General features: G+C 40.1%; 1 protein-coding gene across 3 annotated transcripts in view; it reads right to left on the bottom strand.

Moving 5' to 3' along the window:
- Positions 1-13,235, bottom strand: part of LOC5517380 (hemicentin-2) — a 49,870-nt gene that overhangs the window by 15,950 nt on the left and 20,685 nt on the right. For 2 of the 3 annotated variants that reach the window (XM_048731522.1, XM_048731530.1), the window contains 14 exons: positions 11,186-11,455; positions 9,139-9,435; positions 8,467-8,763; positions 7,783-8,082; positions 7,188-7,484; positions 6,633-6,926; positions 6,123-6,422; positions 5,518-5,814; positions 5,103-5,399; positions 4,311-4,607; positions 3,896-4,192; positions 3,104-3,400; positions 1,035-1,328; positions 73-384 (listed from right to left, as the gene is read on the bottom strand). In XM_048731522.1, coding sequence (XP_048587479.1) covers positions 73-384; positions 1,035-1,328; positions 3,104-3,400; positions 3,896-4,192; positions 4,311-4,607; positions 5,103-5,399; positions 5,518-5,814; positions 6,123-6,422; positions 6,633-6,926; positions 7,188-7,484; positions 7,783-8,082; positions 8,467-8,763; positions 9,139-9,435; positions 11,186-11,455 — 4,146 coding nt within the window. Of the gene's footprint in view, positions 1-72; positions 385-1,034; positions 1,329-3,103; positions 3,401-3,895; positions 4,193-4,310; positions 4,608-5,102; positions 5,400-5,517; positions 5,815-6,122; positions 6,423-6,632; positions 6,927-7,187; positions 7,485-7,782; positions 8,083-8,466; positions 8,764-9,138; positions 9,436-11,185; positions 11,456-12,470; positions 12,617-13,235 lie in introns of those variants that run through there. The other variant, XM_048731534.1, reaches the window with a different exon arrangement.

Genomic DNA, 13,235 nt, shown 5'->3' with positions numbered 1-13,235 from the left:
TGATTATGACAGAATTGGAAAACCCGGATTCCGCATACATTTGAAAATAGTTGTAATAAGGCAGACACTTACAATGTACTGTCAAGTGGATGGAAGGCGTTGAATACACAGTTTTAAGGGAGTTTTCCGCAAAACACTGGTAGAAACCCTCATCTTCACGTTGCACGTTTTTAATGGTCAGACTTGCAGTCGATGGGCCCAGGTAATTGGTTGGGGACTGAGCCGTGGTTCGATTACCGTCCGCCGTCACATCTGCGCCGTCTTTTTTCCAATAGACATTAGGGGGACTGGTGCCTTCTTTCCCCTCGACGTCACACGTGAAGGTGATTTGTTGGCCTTCTTCTCTGGTCTGATTGGCGGATGTCTTGAAGATTCGTGGGGGAACTATGAACAAAAGGGAAAATATTGAATTTCATCATCAACAATCAAAAGTACACACATTTTCTTCATGAGAAGCGATTAACAAGACCATTTTGTAAACATTTTATCAATCTTTTAATGTAATAATAGCTTAACGCAAGATAATACTGAGCTGATGGTTATTTAAAAAATGCTCACGGGGAACTGTATAAATATTTTTGTATTCCATACCCCCCCACTGAGCAAGCCTAGTCTTCTTCTAGTCGTTCAGACGTGTTACCATTCAAGCATTTGTAAATAACAACTTCAGCATTCTGCTTCAATATCTTCAATATGCGGATTTTAAATACAGTCATACTCAGATAAAATACAAAAACATCATAGCTAAGACATGTTCGAAACATAAACTAAAAAATTAATTATGGACGTTTTTTCAATACCAATACTTCCCGTATGTTCTAATGGATTTAGGACAATTTCAGGTATACTTCAGGTATGCTAAAACATTTTTGATCAAGAATTTTGCTTTCAAAAACTTGCTTAAACAACTTACAGTCTACAGTCAGTGTTGTGAGACCAGACTTTGCTGTGATGTTGCCCCACGGCTTGCATCACCCCCTCGTCATGCCGGGACTAGAAGTATTCATACTCACACTAGAAGTATTCATACTTACAGTTAACAGTTAGCTTTGCTACATCAGAGACAGATGTATTGGCACCATTACTGGCTTCACATTTGTAGTTGCCTTCGTCATACCGGGACACGCCCTTGATCGTCAGGTTTGAAAACCAAACACCTGGGACGCTGGTACCGCTTATTTCAATATTACCCGATGATGTCATTTCCGATGATCCGTTAAACCATGCCACGGTGACAGCTGGTTTCCCTTCCACTTTACAAGACAGGGTCACTTCGTTTCCTTCAATTTTAGTGATACTTTTTGGCGAGGAAAGGATCTTGGGGGGATCTACCGCAATAAAATTGGACTAGTATAAACTTCAACAAGCTCCAATTGAATAAAAATCTGTCCATTTCAAAGTCCACATAAACGCTTGGTTGGAAGAAAACTTACAAGTACATTGGAAATGAGACCTTATTCAGTGAGAAGAAAAATAACAAGGAGCAAAAGTTGTATGATACAATTACAGTTTACAGTAAGGAGTCCCTGCCCGGATATTTTCTCTCCGGCTGCGTTTATTGCTTATTCAACGAACAAGAAAAAAAAATACAAGAAGTAATTGTACGATACACATGTGGGATGATTTTGATTGCTTTGCGCATGCGTACTAATGAGGTCAAAGAACTAAACAGCAGATAGGTACAGGTAGAGCAACTAAGTAAATCAACTATGTTCGATGTGAGAATTGTTCCTATGCGGCGTCGGGACTTCAACTAATCATCCCTCGGCTGTGGGGACATTTAATCACTAATTTCCCCTCGTGCCATGCTATAACATGCTATAATAAAGACCCCTCGTATGAGATTCCTCGTATAAGACCCCTCGTAAAAGGCCCCCTGTATGCATTATATACTTACAGTTTACAGTGAGGAAACCCTGCTTGGATGTTTTCTCTCCGGCTGCGTTTATTGCTTTACACCAGTATCGCGCCTCGTCGGTCCGTACCAAGTTCGTTATTGTCAGCGAAGATGTCGTGTTGCCATAACTACCGGGATGGGTGACGGTGATTCTGTCAGGAGATGTGTCCAATACTGTGTTGTTTTTCAGCCACGTGACCCTACACTTGGGTTTGCACTCGAGCTGACATGTAAGCGTGACCTCTGACTTCTCGGTCACGGTCTCGTCCTTGGGCGACTGGAAGAATTTTGGCGGGTCTGCAAGGTATAGAGGCAAGGTCCGAAATGATATTGAAAGTGACTTCGTTGAATTGATAAAAAAAATAAATAACTGTTAACATGGACATTTTTATACTGGTTCTCCTTTGTACCATATAAATTTTTATTGCACAAGAATACTGCAAAATATAAAGACTATGCAAACATTAATCAAAACTTCCATTTCGCAAAAATAAAAGCGCACAAAAATTAGTGATGGTGCACAAAAGCTACAGCGCGGTAAAATATTCTCTAAGTCAGAAAAGATGAGCCATGCGTACAAGAAAATAACATCCATTGCAACACATAAAGCGAATATACTTATTTTATGTAAGAACGTATACTAAAGCTTGTCGACGCAATGTTCAATTATAAGCGAGATACATTACTATATCGAGAGACATGGCACAGCTTGTCCAACGACTACTTTTACTACTAAAGCGCTACCAGACAAGATGTGTAAATATGACTAGAGGATAGGCAATCTGACTCACACTGCACGACGACTGATGTGCTGTTAGATGTGGTGGTATCGACAGTGTTATTTGCACGGCACTTGTAATAAGCCTCGTCATGCCGGTTCACGTTGATTATTTTCAGGGTTGACTCGCCCGACTCCACCAAGCTTGGCTGAGTTATTATGAGCCTACTGTCTGGTTTGAGTTCTGTGTTGTCTTTAAGCCAGACCACAGTTGCCAGCGGTTTCCCCTCCAGTTTACACGTCAACGTGAGGTTATCAGTCTCATTACGCGTCTCCTCGGGTTTAAGACTTTCCAAGAACTTGGGCGGATCTGGGAGGCGATAGAAATGTAAGTCATTAAAGTTTTACTTTTACTTTTATTGGTAACGAGACTATATTCAATGAACAAGAAAAAAAAATAACAAGAAGTTATTGTATGATACACTTACAGTTTACAGTGAGGAGCCCCTGCTCGGATGATTTCTCTCCGGCTGCGTTTATTGCTTTACACGAGTATCGCGCCTCGTCGGTCCGTACCAAGTTCGTTATTGTCAGCGAAGATGTCGTGTTGCCATAACTACCGGGATGGGTGACGGTGATTCTGTCAGGAGATGTGTCCAATGGAGTGTTGTCCTTCAGCCACGTGACGCTACACTTGGGTTTGCACTCGAGCTGACATGTAAGCGTGACGTTTGACTTCTCGGTCACGGTCTCGTTCTTGGGCGACTGGAAGAATTTTGGCGGGTCTGCAAGGTATAGAGGCAAGGTCCGAAATGATATTGAAAGTGACTTCGTTGAATTGATAAAAAAAAAAAAATAACTGTTAACATGGACATTTTTATACTGGTTCTCCTTTGTACCATATAAATTTTTATTGCACAAGAATACTGCAAAATATAAAGACTATGCAAACATTAATCAAAACTTCCATTTCGCAAAAATAAAAGCGCACAAAAATTAGTGATGGTGCACAAAAGCTACAGCGCGGTAAAATATTCTCTAAGTCAGAAAAGATGAGCCATGCGTACAAGAAAATAACATCCATTGCAACACATAAAGCGAATATACTTATTTTATGTAAGAACGTATACTAAAGCTTGTCGACGCAATGTTCAATTATAAGCGAGATACATTACTATATCGAGAGACATGGCACAGCTTGTCCAACGACTACTTTTACTACTAAAGCGCTACCAGACAAGATGTGTAAATATGACTAGAGGATAGGCAATCTGACTCACACTGCACGACGACTGATGTGCTGTTAGATGTGGTGGTATCGACAGTGTTATTTGCACGGCACTTGTAATAAGCCTCGTCATGCCGGTTCACGTTGATTATTTTCAGGGTTGACTCGCCCGACTCCACCAAGCTTGGCTGAGTTATTATGAGCCTACTGTCTGGTTTGAGTTCTGTGTTGTCTTTAAGCCAGACCACAGTTGCCAGCGGTTTCCCCTCCAGTTTACACGTCAACGTGAGGTTATCAGTCTCATTACGCGTCTCCTCGGGTTTAAGACTTTCCAAGAACTTGGGCGGATCTGGGAGGCGATAGAAATGTAAGTCATTAAAGTTTTACTTTTACTTTTATTGGTAACGAGACTATATTCAATGAACAAGAAAAAAAAATAACAAGAAGTTATTGTATGATACACTTACAGTTTACAGTGAGGAGCCCCTGCTCGGATGATTTCTCTCCGGCTGCGTTTATTGCTTTACACGAGTATCGCGCCTCGTCGGTCCGTACCAAGTTCGTTATTGTCAGCGAAGATGTCGTGTTGCCATAACTACCGGGATGGGTGACGGTGATTCTGTCAGGAGATGTGTCCAATGGAGTGTTGTCCTTCAGCCACGTGACGCTACACTTGGGTTTGCACTCGAGCTGACATGTAAGCGTGACGTTTGACTTCTCGGTCACGGTCTCGTTCTTGGGCGACTGGAAGAATTTTGGCGGGTCTGCAAGGTATAGAGGCAAGGTCCGAAATGATATTGAAAGTGACTTCGTTGAATTGATAAAAAAAAATAAATAACTGTTAACATGGACATTTTTATACTGGTTCTCCTTTGTACCATATAAATTTTTATTGCACAAGAATACTGCAAAATATAAAGACTATGCAAACATTAATCAAAACTTCCATTTCGCAAAAATAAAAGCGCACAAAAATTAGTGATGGTGCACAAAAGCTACAGCGCGGTAAAATATTCTCTAAGTCAGAAAAGATGAGCCATGCGTACAAGAAAATAACATCCATTGCAACACATAAAGCGAATATACTTATTTTATGTAAGAACGTATACTAAAGCTTGTCGACGCAATGTTCAATTATAAGCGAGATACATTACTATATCGAGAGACATGGCACAGCTTGTCCAACGACTACTTTTACTACTAAAGCGCTACCAGACAAGATGTGTAAATATGACTAGAGGATAGGCAATCTGACTCACACTGCACGACGACTGATGTGCTGTTAGATGTGGTGGTATCGACAGTGTTATTTGCACGGCACTTGTAATAAGCCTCGTCATGCCGGTTCACGTTGATTATTTTCAGGGTTGACTCGCCCGACTCCACCAAGCTTGGCTGAGTTATTATGAGCCTACTGTCTGGTTTGAGTTCTGTGTTGTCTTTAAGCCAGACCACAGTTGCCAGCGGTTTCCCCTCCAGTTTACACGTCAACGTGAGGTTATCAGTCTCATTACGCGTCTCCTCGGGTTTAAGACTTTCCAAGAACTTGGGCGGATCTGGGAGGCGATAGAAATGTAAGTCATTAAAGTTTTACTTTTACTTTTATTGGTAACGAGACTATATTCAATGAACAAGAAAAAAAAATAACAAGAAGTTATTGTATGATACACTTACAGTTTACAGTGAGGAGCCCCTGCTCGGATGATTTCTCTCCGGCTGCGTTTATTGCTTTACACGAGTATCGCGCCTCGTCGGTCCGTACCAAGTTCGTTATTGTCAGCGAAGATGTCGTGTTGCCATAACTACCGGGATGGGTGACGGTGATTCTGTCAGGAGATGTGTCCAATGGAGTGTTGTCCTTCAGCCACGTGACGCTACACTTGGGTTTGCACTCGAGCTGACATGTAAGCGTGACGTTTGACTTCTCGGTCACGGTCTCGTTCTTGGGCGACTGGAAAAATTTTGGCGGATCTGCAAGGCATAGATGCAAATTGATAGAATCTATTCACTATTAACTTGGACATTTTCATCAGAAAAGATGAGTCATGCGTAAAACAAAATAACATCTATTGTCACACATCTAAAGCGAAAATACTTATTTTTATGAGGAAACGTAGACTGAAGCCTGTCAATGCATTTTTTTTTTAATAATGAGCAAGAGACATCACTGCGCATGGTTCCACAGATACAGCTAATCCAACGATTACCTTCACTACTAACGCTATATCAGAGAAGATGTGTAAATAAGAGAGGATGAACAATCTGGGTAAACAACTCACACTGCACGACGACTGATGTGTTGGTGGTAGATGTAGTGGTATCGACGGTGTTATTTGCACGGCATTGGTAATAAGCCTCGTCATGCCGGTTCACGTTTATTATTGTCAGGGTTGACTCGCCCGAGTCCACTGAGCTTGGCTGAGTTATTATGAGCCTACTATCTGGTTCGAGTTCTGTGTTGTCTTTAAGCCAGAGCACAGTGGCCAGCGGTTTCCCCTCCAGTTTACACGTCAAGGTGAGGTTATCAGTCTCGTTACGCGTCTCCTCGGCTTTAAGAATTTCCAAGAACTTGGGCGGATCTGAATTTTAGGAAAATGATGAACACTTTCCATATCAAGTTCTGATTGAGCTATGCTGTTTTAACTTATGGGTACTCGAAGAAAATATTTTTAATCGATTCTGAAATCGGGCGAGTTCAGAAACTACTGCACTTATGGCTATTAAAAAAATTGTATAGTTTCATACATATGACTATCTACCTAATCACAGAGCAAGTACCGGGTACTTACAGTTAACAGTAATGTATGCGGGGTCAGATTCAGATGTGTCGGGATCACGCTTTGCTCTGCATTTGTAGCTTCCCTCGTAATATCGTGACACTCCTTTGATCGTCAGGTTGGATAGACCGATACCTGTGACGGCAAGACCTGTTTTTTCAATTACAGAACTTAGCTCAATGGGTGTTGACCCGTTAAGCCAGTCCACTGTCACTTCTGGTTTGCCCTCGACTTTACATGACAGGGTGACATCGTTTCCTTCGGTGATGGTGACGTTTTTAGGTGGGGTGAGGATCTTCGGAGGGTCTGAGAAAATTAGAACTTGTTATACAAAATGCATATTATTAGTTTACAAAAACTACGACATAATAATATAATATACTTGCCAAAAGAAAAAACAAAAGTGAGAGATAATGGTGTCAAGGTCCACAGGCAAAGGTAGAAGGTAGAAACGTTACAAGTGCTGCTTTGTTGGGATATAAAAAAATATAATATATCTCAATATAAAAAAAACTTTTAAAGAAAGTTGTACCATACTTATAGTCTACAGCTGTACGATATACTTACAGTTTACAGTCAGGAGCCCCTGCTCGGATGTTTTCTCTCCGACTGCGTTTATTGCTTTACACGAGTATCGCGCCTCGTCTGTTCGTACCAAGTTCGTTATTGTCAGCGAAGATGTCGTGTTGCCATAACTACCGGGATGGGTGACGGTGATTCTGTCAGGAGATGTGTCCAATGGAGTGTTGTCCTTCAGCCACGTGACGCTACACTTGGGTTTGCACTCGAGCTGACATGTAAGCGTGACGTTTGACTTCTCGGTCACGGTCTCGTCCTTGGGCGACTGGAAGAATTTTGGCGGGTCTGCAAGGTATGGATACAAATTGCAAGAATCTATTCACTATTAACTTGGACATTTTCATCAGAAAAGATGAGTCATGCGTAAAAGAAAATAACATCTATTGTCACACATCTAATACTTATTTTATGAAGAAACGTAGACTGAAGCCTTTCAATGCATTTTTTTTTAATAATGAACAAGAGACATCACTGGGCATGATTCAACAGATACAGCTTGTCCAACGATTACCTTCACTACTAACGCTATATCAGAGAAGATGTGTAAATAAGAGAGGATAAACAATCTGGATAAACAACTCACACTGCACGACGACTGATGTGTTGGTGCTGGATATAGTGGTATCGACGGTGTTATTTGCACGGCATTTGTAATAAGCCTCGTCATGCCGGTTCACGTTGATTATCGTCAGGGTTGAATCGCCCGAGTCCACTGAGCTTGGCTGAGTTATTATGAGCTTACTGTCTGGTTTGAGTTCTGTGTTGTTTCTAAGCCAGACGACAGTTGCCAGCGGTTTCCCCTCCAGTTTACATGTCAATGTGAGGTTATCAGTCTCGTTACGCGTCTCCTCGTCTTTAAGACTTTCCAAGAACTTGGGCGGATCTGAATTTTAGGGAAATGATGAACACTTGTCATATCAAGTACTGATCGAGCTATGCTGTTTTAACTTATAGGTACTCGAAAAAAATATTTTTAATCGATTCTGAAATCGGGCGAGTTCTGAAACTACTGCACTTATGGCTATCAAGAAAATTGTATAGTTTAATACAATATGTTTATCTACCTAATCACAGAGCAAGTACAAGAAGAAAAAAAAATAACAGTGAGAGATAATGGTGTCAAGGTCCACAGGCAAAGGTAGAAGGTAGAAACGTTACAAGTGCTGCTTTGTTGGGATATAAAAAAATATAATATATCTCAATATAAAAAAAACTTTTAAAGAAAGTTCTACCATACTTATAGTCTACAGCTGTACGACATACTTACAGTTTACAGCAAGGTTTACAGACCCAGATGTTTTCTCTCCGGCTGCGTTTTTCGCTCTACATGAGTAAGACGCCTCGTCAGTCCGGTTTAAGTTCGAAATCATCAAAAAAGATGTTCCATTGCCATCATTCTCTGGCTGAGTGACGCTGATTCTATCAGAAGATGTGTCCAATGGGGAGCCACCTTTCAGCCACGTGACGCTACACTTGGGTTTACACTCGAGCTGACATGTAAGATTGACAGAAGAACCCTCGGTTTTAGTGACGTCATCAGGTATTTTGAAGAATTTTGGCGGGTCTACAAGACAAAATAAAGGTGCAATAATTTCATGCATAATATGAATGGGCGGATCCTGATACAGTTAGGTTGTACTGAAGAATTAATGTATTCCCGCGTTGCTATGAGGGTAACATACAGTACAAATGGCAAAACTGAAATCAGCAGATTCATTGCACATCTCACCACACAGACACCCATACTGATACACATGCACCATGACAAGGCTGGGTAGTTAGAATCAATTGTAAATCAAGAGAAACTGGCGGCAACATTACTAAAACGTTTGGAAATTCTTATAACAATATATGAACACACACTTCCCCTATATAAAAACTACTACAATTCCTTGGAATACAGGCCAACAGCATCAGCTTGGGTCAAATAGTTACTTACATTGCACAGTAACTGTTGTGTTGCTTGAAGTGACTATGCCAACAGTGTTATTTGCACGGCATTTGTAAGACGCCTCGTCACTCCGGTCCAGGTTGATTATTGTTAGGGTTGACTCGCCTGAGTCCACCAAGCTTGGCTGGGTTATTATGAGCCTAATGTCTGGTTTGAGTTCTGTGTTGTCTTTGAGCCAGACCACAGTGGCTTGTGGTTTCCCCTCCAGTTTACATGTCAATGTGAGGTTATCAGTCTCGTTACGCGTCTCCTCGGGTTTAAGGCTTTCCAAGAACTTGGGTGGATCTGTAAGTTATATAGTAGAAGGATTTTAAATTTAAAGATGTCCCATGTATATCCCTTATGACGATTTGAATAGGAAGTGTAAGTGTGATTTTTTGAATGTCTGACTTTTTTAATACCTTTTCTGATATTTCAAAATATCTTTCTGTTTAACCCATTGACTCCTGGCTATTTTTGAGCTGAATTTACAAAAAACAGACTGAAAACAGATACCTCCCCCCCTATTCTGAGTTTTATACAGCCCATCAAAGTCAAACATAGCTGCACCTAGTCAGCGGTATCCAAGCTTTCAAACAGTGCTTTGCAGTCCCCACTTTTAATCCCTCGTCGTTGTGCTGAAGCCAGCACAAGTTAATGGTTGCTTGTATTTTTCATCAAAAATACAGCTATGAACATATTAGGAGAGTGTCTCAGGACATCATGAAGTCTTTTGGGGCATAATTGAGTGCTTTGCTTATGGATATTTGCAAGCAAAGGTGGATTCATGATGATTTTTTCTTGTTTGGCTTTGCCTGGATGAGAAAATAATTTTCTAATGAATCCCCACAGCTCTCCTAAATGCTGTCTTTTCTGAAACCAAATTGATTCCAAAATTGTTTACTCTGCTATTCTGGGTCTGCATGACCTGGAATTGATTTGTTTGGCTTCGGAGTGAAAAGACTTATAAAAAACCATCTGACTTTGGGGAGAGGAGTGTTGACTGGCCCTCCCCTCATGAATTTTTCCCTGGATCTCCCAGAACGCTTTTCAATCCGTAAAGGCATCTTTGTGGTTTTACAAGCCTTCAAGGAGTGGACATTGTGTTTTGAGGCCATGGAAATTTACCTGGAGGATCAGAATAAAGGTATCTATTTGTGTCTTGAGCTGTGTTTGCTGATCTCTCTTCCTTGTGTTGTATTTTGAGCGTTTTATTGAGAGGGGTGATTCTGCTTTTCTTTCCTTGTTCAATTTGAAATTTGTCAAAGAACCTGTGCTATTATTTGGCTTAAGAGTAGTTGCCAACACCTTGGTTGGATGCATATCTTCAAGACCATTTATACCTTAGACTGATGCCTGAGTATCTTCATCTCGTTGTGTTTAGTTTGCATTTATGAATTTTTTGGGTTGTGGGTACTTCCCAAAGCCGGTACAGGCCGGTTGAGGGGTCAATGTGTTAATTAAGCACATTTATTTCTTGTAACCTATCACAACAGAGCTGTAGCAGGTCATGTTAGATGGGGGGGGGGGGGGGGGTACAATACAGAATCATTAAGAAAATATTGGGGGGCAAAGACCTGCCCCTACTGGTCACATGCCCCCAGTGCACCACCACCTGCTACAGCTCTGCATATAAACACAGACAACTACAAACACACATACAGAATGACAGCCACAGAAAAATACAGACACACAGACATTAGAATGAAACACCAACAAACAACAAGACAGTTATCAGACACAGTTATCAGAGAACTAGAAAACAAAACAACACAAAGAAATAAGACAAACCCACATCTAGACATAAAACACAGACAGTAGATAAACAGGAATCAGGGCCGGAAATTACACTTGTAAAAGTCACTTATGAAAAAATGTTGGCTCAGTAGTTCTTTTTTTTTTACATCAAGATTGTGATAGCTGGACAAAATCCCTTCCCTTTTATTCTGCTTAAGGAATTTGATAAACATTACATATCAAAGTACTAATAATGATGGCAAGCTCTCTTTTTCATTAATTTACATACAGAGAGACTAAAACATTTCAAAATACTCACAATTCACAGTCAAAACAGCTGCATCTGAAGATGTGCTTGATACATTATTAAAAGCATGGCAGATGTAGCTCCCTTCATCTTCTCTGGTCAAATTGTCTATCCTGAGGGCATTCGAGGGCTCCACCGAGTATCTTAAAGCTGTCAGATTACTACCGTCCCTACTCCAGTATACAGTGGGCACTGGGTCACCAGTCACAGTGCAGTTGAGGGTTACAATCTCGCCTTCAACCTTGGTTTGATTCTGTGGCTGTGTGGTGATACTTGGGGCAACTAGAAAAATGATACAACAAAGGCAATGAGCCACTATGACATTGATCTGTGTTCACATCATCAGCGAGAAAAATATAAATTGAATGAGAGCATTTTCCCAAATGATAAAAGAAAAAAAAACTTTGGCAGCAAAAAACTCCAGATTTTATTGGGAATAGATGATAGGGATTGTGGGGGAAGAGGGCCCCCACATGCAGTCCTGTCTATGGCCCTGTTAGGTTTTATTTCTATCTTTGCACCAGTTAACTGGGTACACTCATACCATGGACAAGGGATGACACAAATAAATGACTAAAATTAATGTGTAAAGTGTAAATTGCTTTATGATTGCAAAGGTGACATCTTTGAAAATAAATGTCCAATTCATTTATATTAGAGCTGCAGAGTCACTGAGCCATAAACTGTAATTGCTTTTAAAACGATTAAAATTAGTGTAGTCTCACTAGTAAAGCACCATTTAATAGGGACGTATTTAGTAACTAATTCATGCTTTCATTAGTGCAGGAAGTGTTGATGATTACTAGGATGGTGACGTTAGATAGCGGGGGCTGAAAATCAAGAATGTTTCGAAAGAATATATCTATATCATTCAACGGAGTTGTCATATAGTTCGACACTTTAGCATCAATAAATTTAGATAACTGCAAACAATAAACAGAGTAACTGATCTTGCTCGATAAAGCAATCCTCGGCTAAGGATCCGCTACCCATCAAGATAATAAAACCGTAGTTATTATTTAAATGAGATCGGTATGTGTGAGCGAAATGTCAAGCATGAGTAAGTGATATACATTATTGGAGTATGCAAGAAAAAAATAGAACGTTTCACACAATCTTTCGGGTTTAACATTTATAATCTGCCCTATCAGTTAAACTCTCATACGATCCATTAATATCGATAAGAAAGTAATCAAAATACAAGCGAAATTCACCGATCCGTGTGTTTAAAAACTTTCTGTTTTGGTGACATATTCTTTCACGTAACATTGAAACGCTCACAATCACATAAAAATACCTGATAAAGTGACAGGGACGTTGACCAGGAAAAATAATACAGTTATTTGAGAAATTTGCCACACTTTTCCCAACTTCCTCTTCGACGTCGCCATAGCTCACATATCGTTCTCTAATCGAAGATGATTTCCATATTCGTCAAACACACCGTGCCCTACCCTCCACAGTTACAAAACTGTCACACAACTACCGCGAATGGAATTTCAAAACTTCGCATTCCTTGTGAAACACTTTTTAATTAAGGAATATTTAAGAAAAAAATATCAATATGAAATAGCATTAACCACAAACCGGACAAGACTTCGATTAATTCGATTAATTCCCATCTTGATCCAAACATAAATACTGTAAAAAAACCCGACCAAAAACTCGCTGAACGTAAACAACAGTTGAATGGAATGTTCAAGGGGAATCAAGAATGAAGATTTGACGTAGATAACAAATAATGATTATTTTTAGAATGATAGCTGTTTTAAAAACAATATCTGAGTGCTTCATAGCAGGGAATTGGTGTTTTATTTTTATTTTATTTCGCGAGTTTTTCAGGTTCAAGTGTCTTTTTTTTTCGTTTTTACAATAAAATGACCTCAATATTATTAAAATAAACTGATAAAACTAACACGCTGCCCCTTAGCGGCACCTGAATTTGAATCGCCTCAAAAGTCAGTCTTACAGCAACGAAAAAGTGTTCCTATTCTCTCGAGTACGGTTACATGTCCTCACTAAAAGATCTCAATAGAACCAACAATTTTTCTAAATCCATTAA

The sequence above is a fragment of the Nematostella vectensis genome, chromosome 1, assembly GCF_932526225.1.
Source record: "Nematostella vectensis chromosome 1, jaNemVect1.1, whole genome shotgun sequence".
Lineage (NCBI taxonomy): Eukaryota > Metazoa > Cnidaria > Anthozoa > Actiniaria > Edwardsiidae > Nematostella > Nematostella vectensis.
This window is presented reverse-complemented; position numbering and strand designations above follow the sequence as displayed.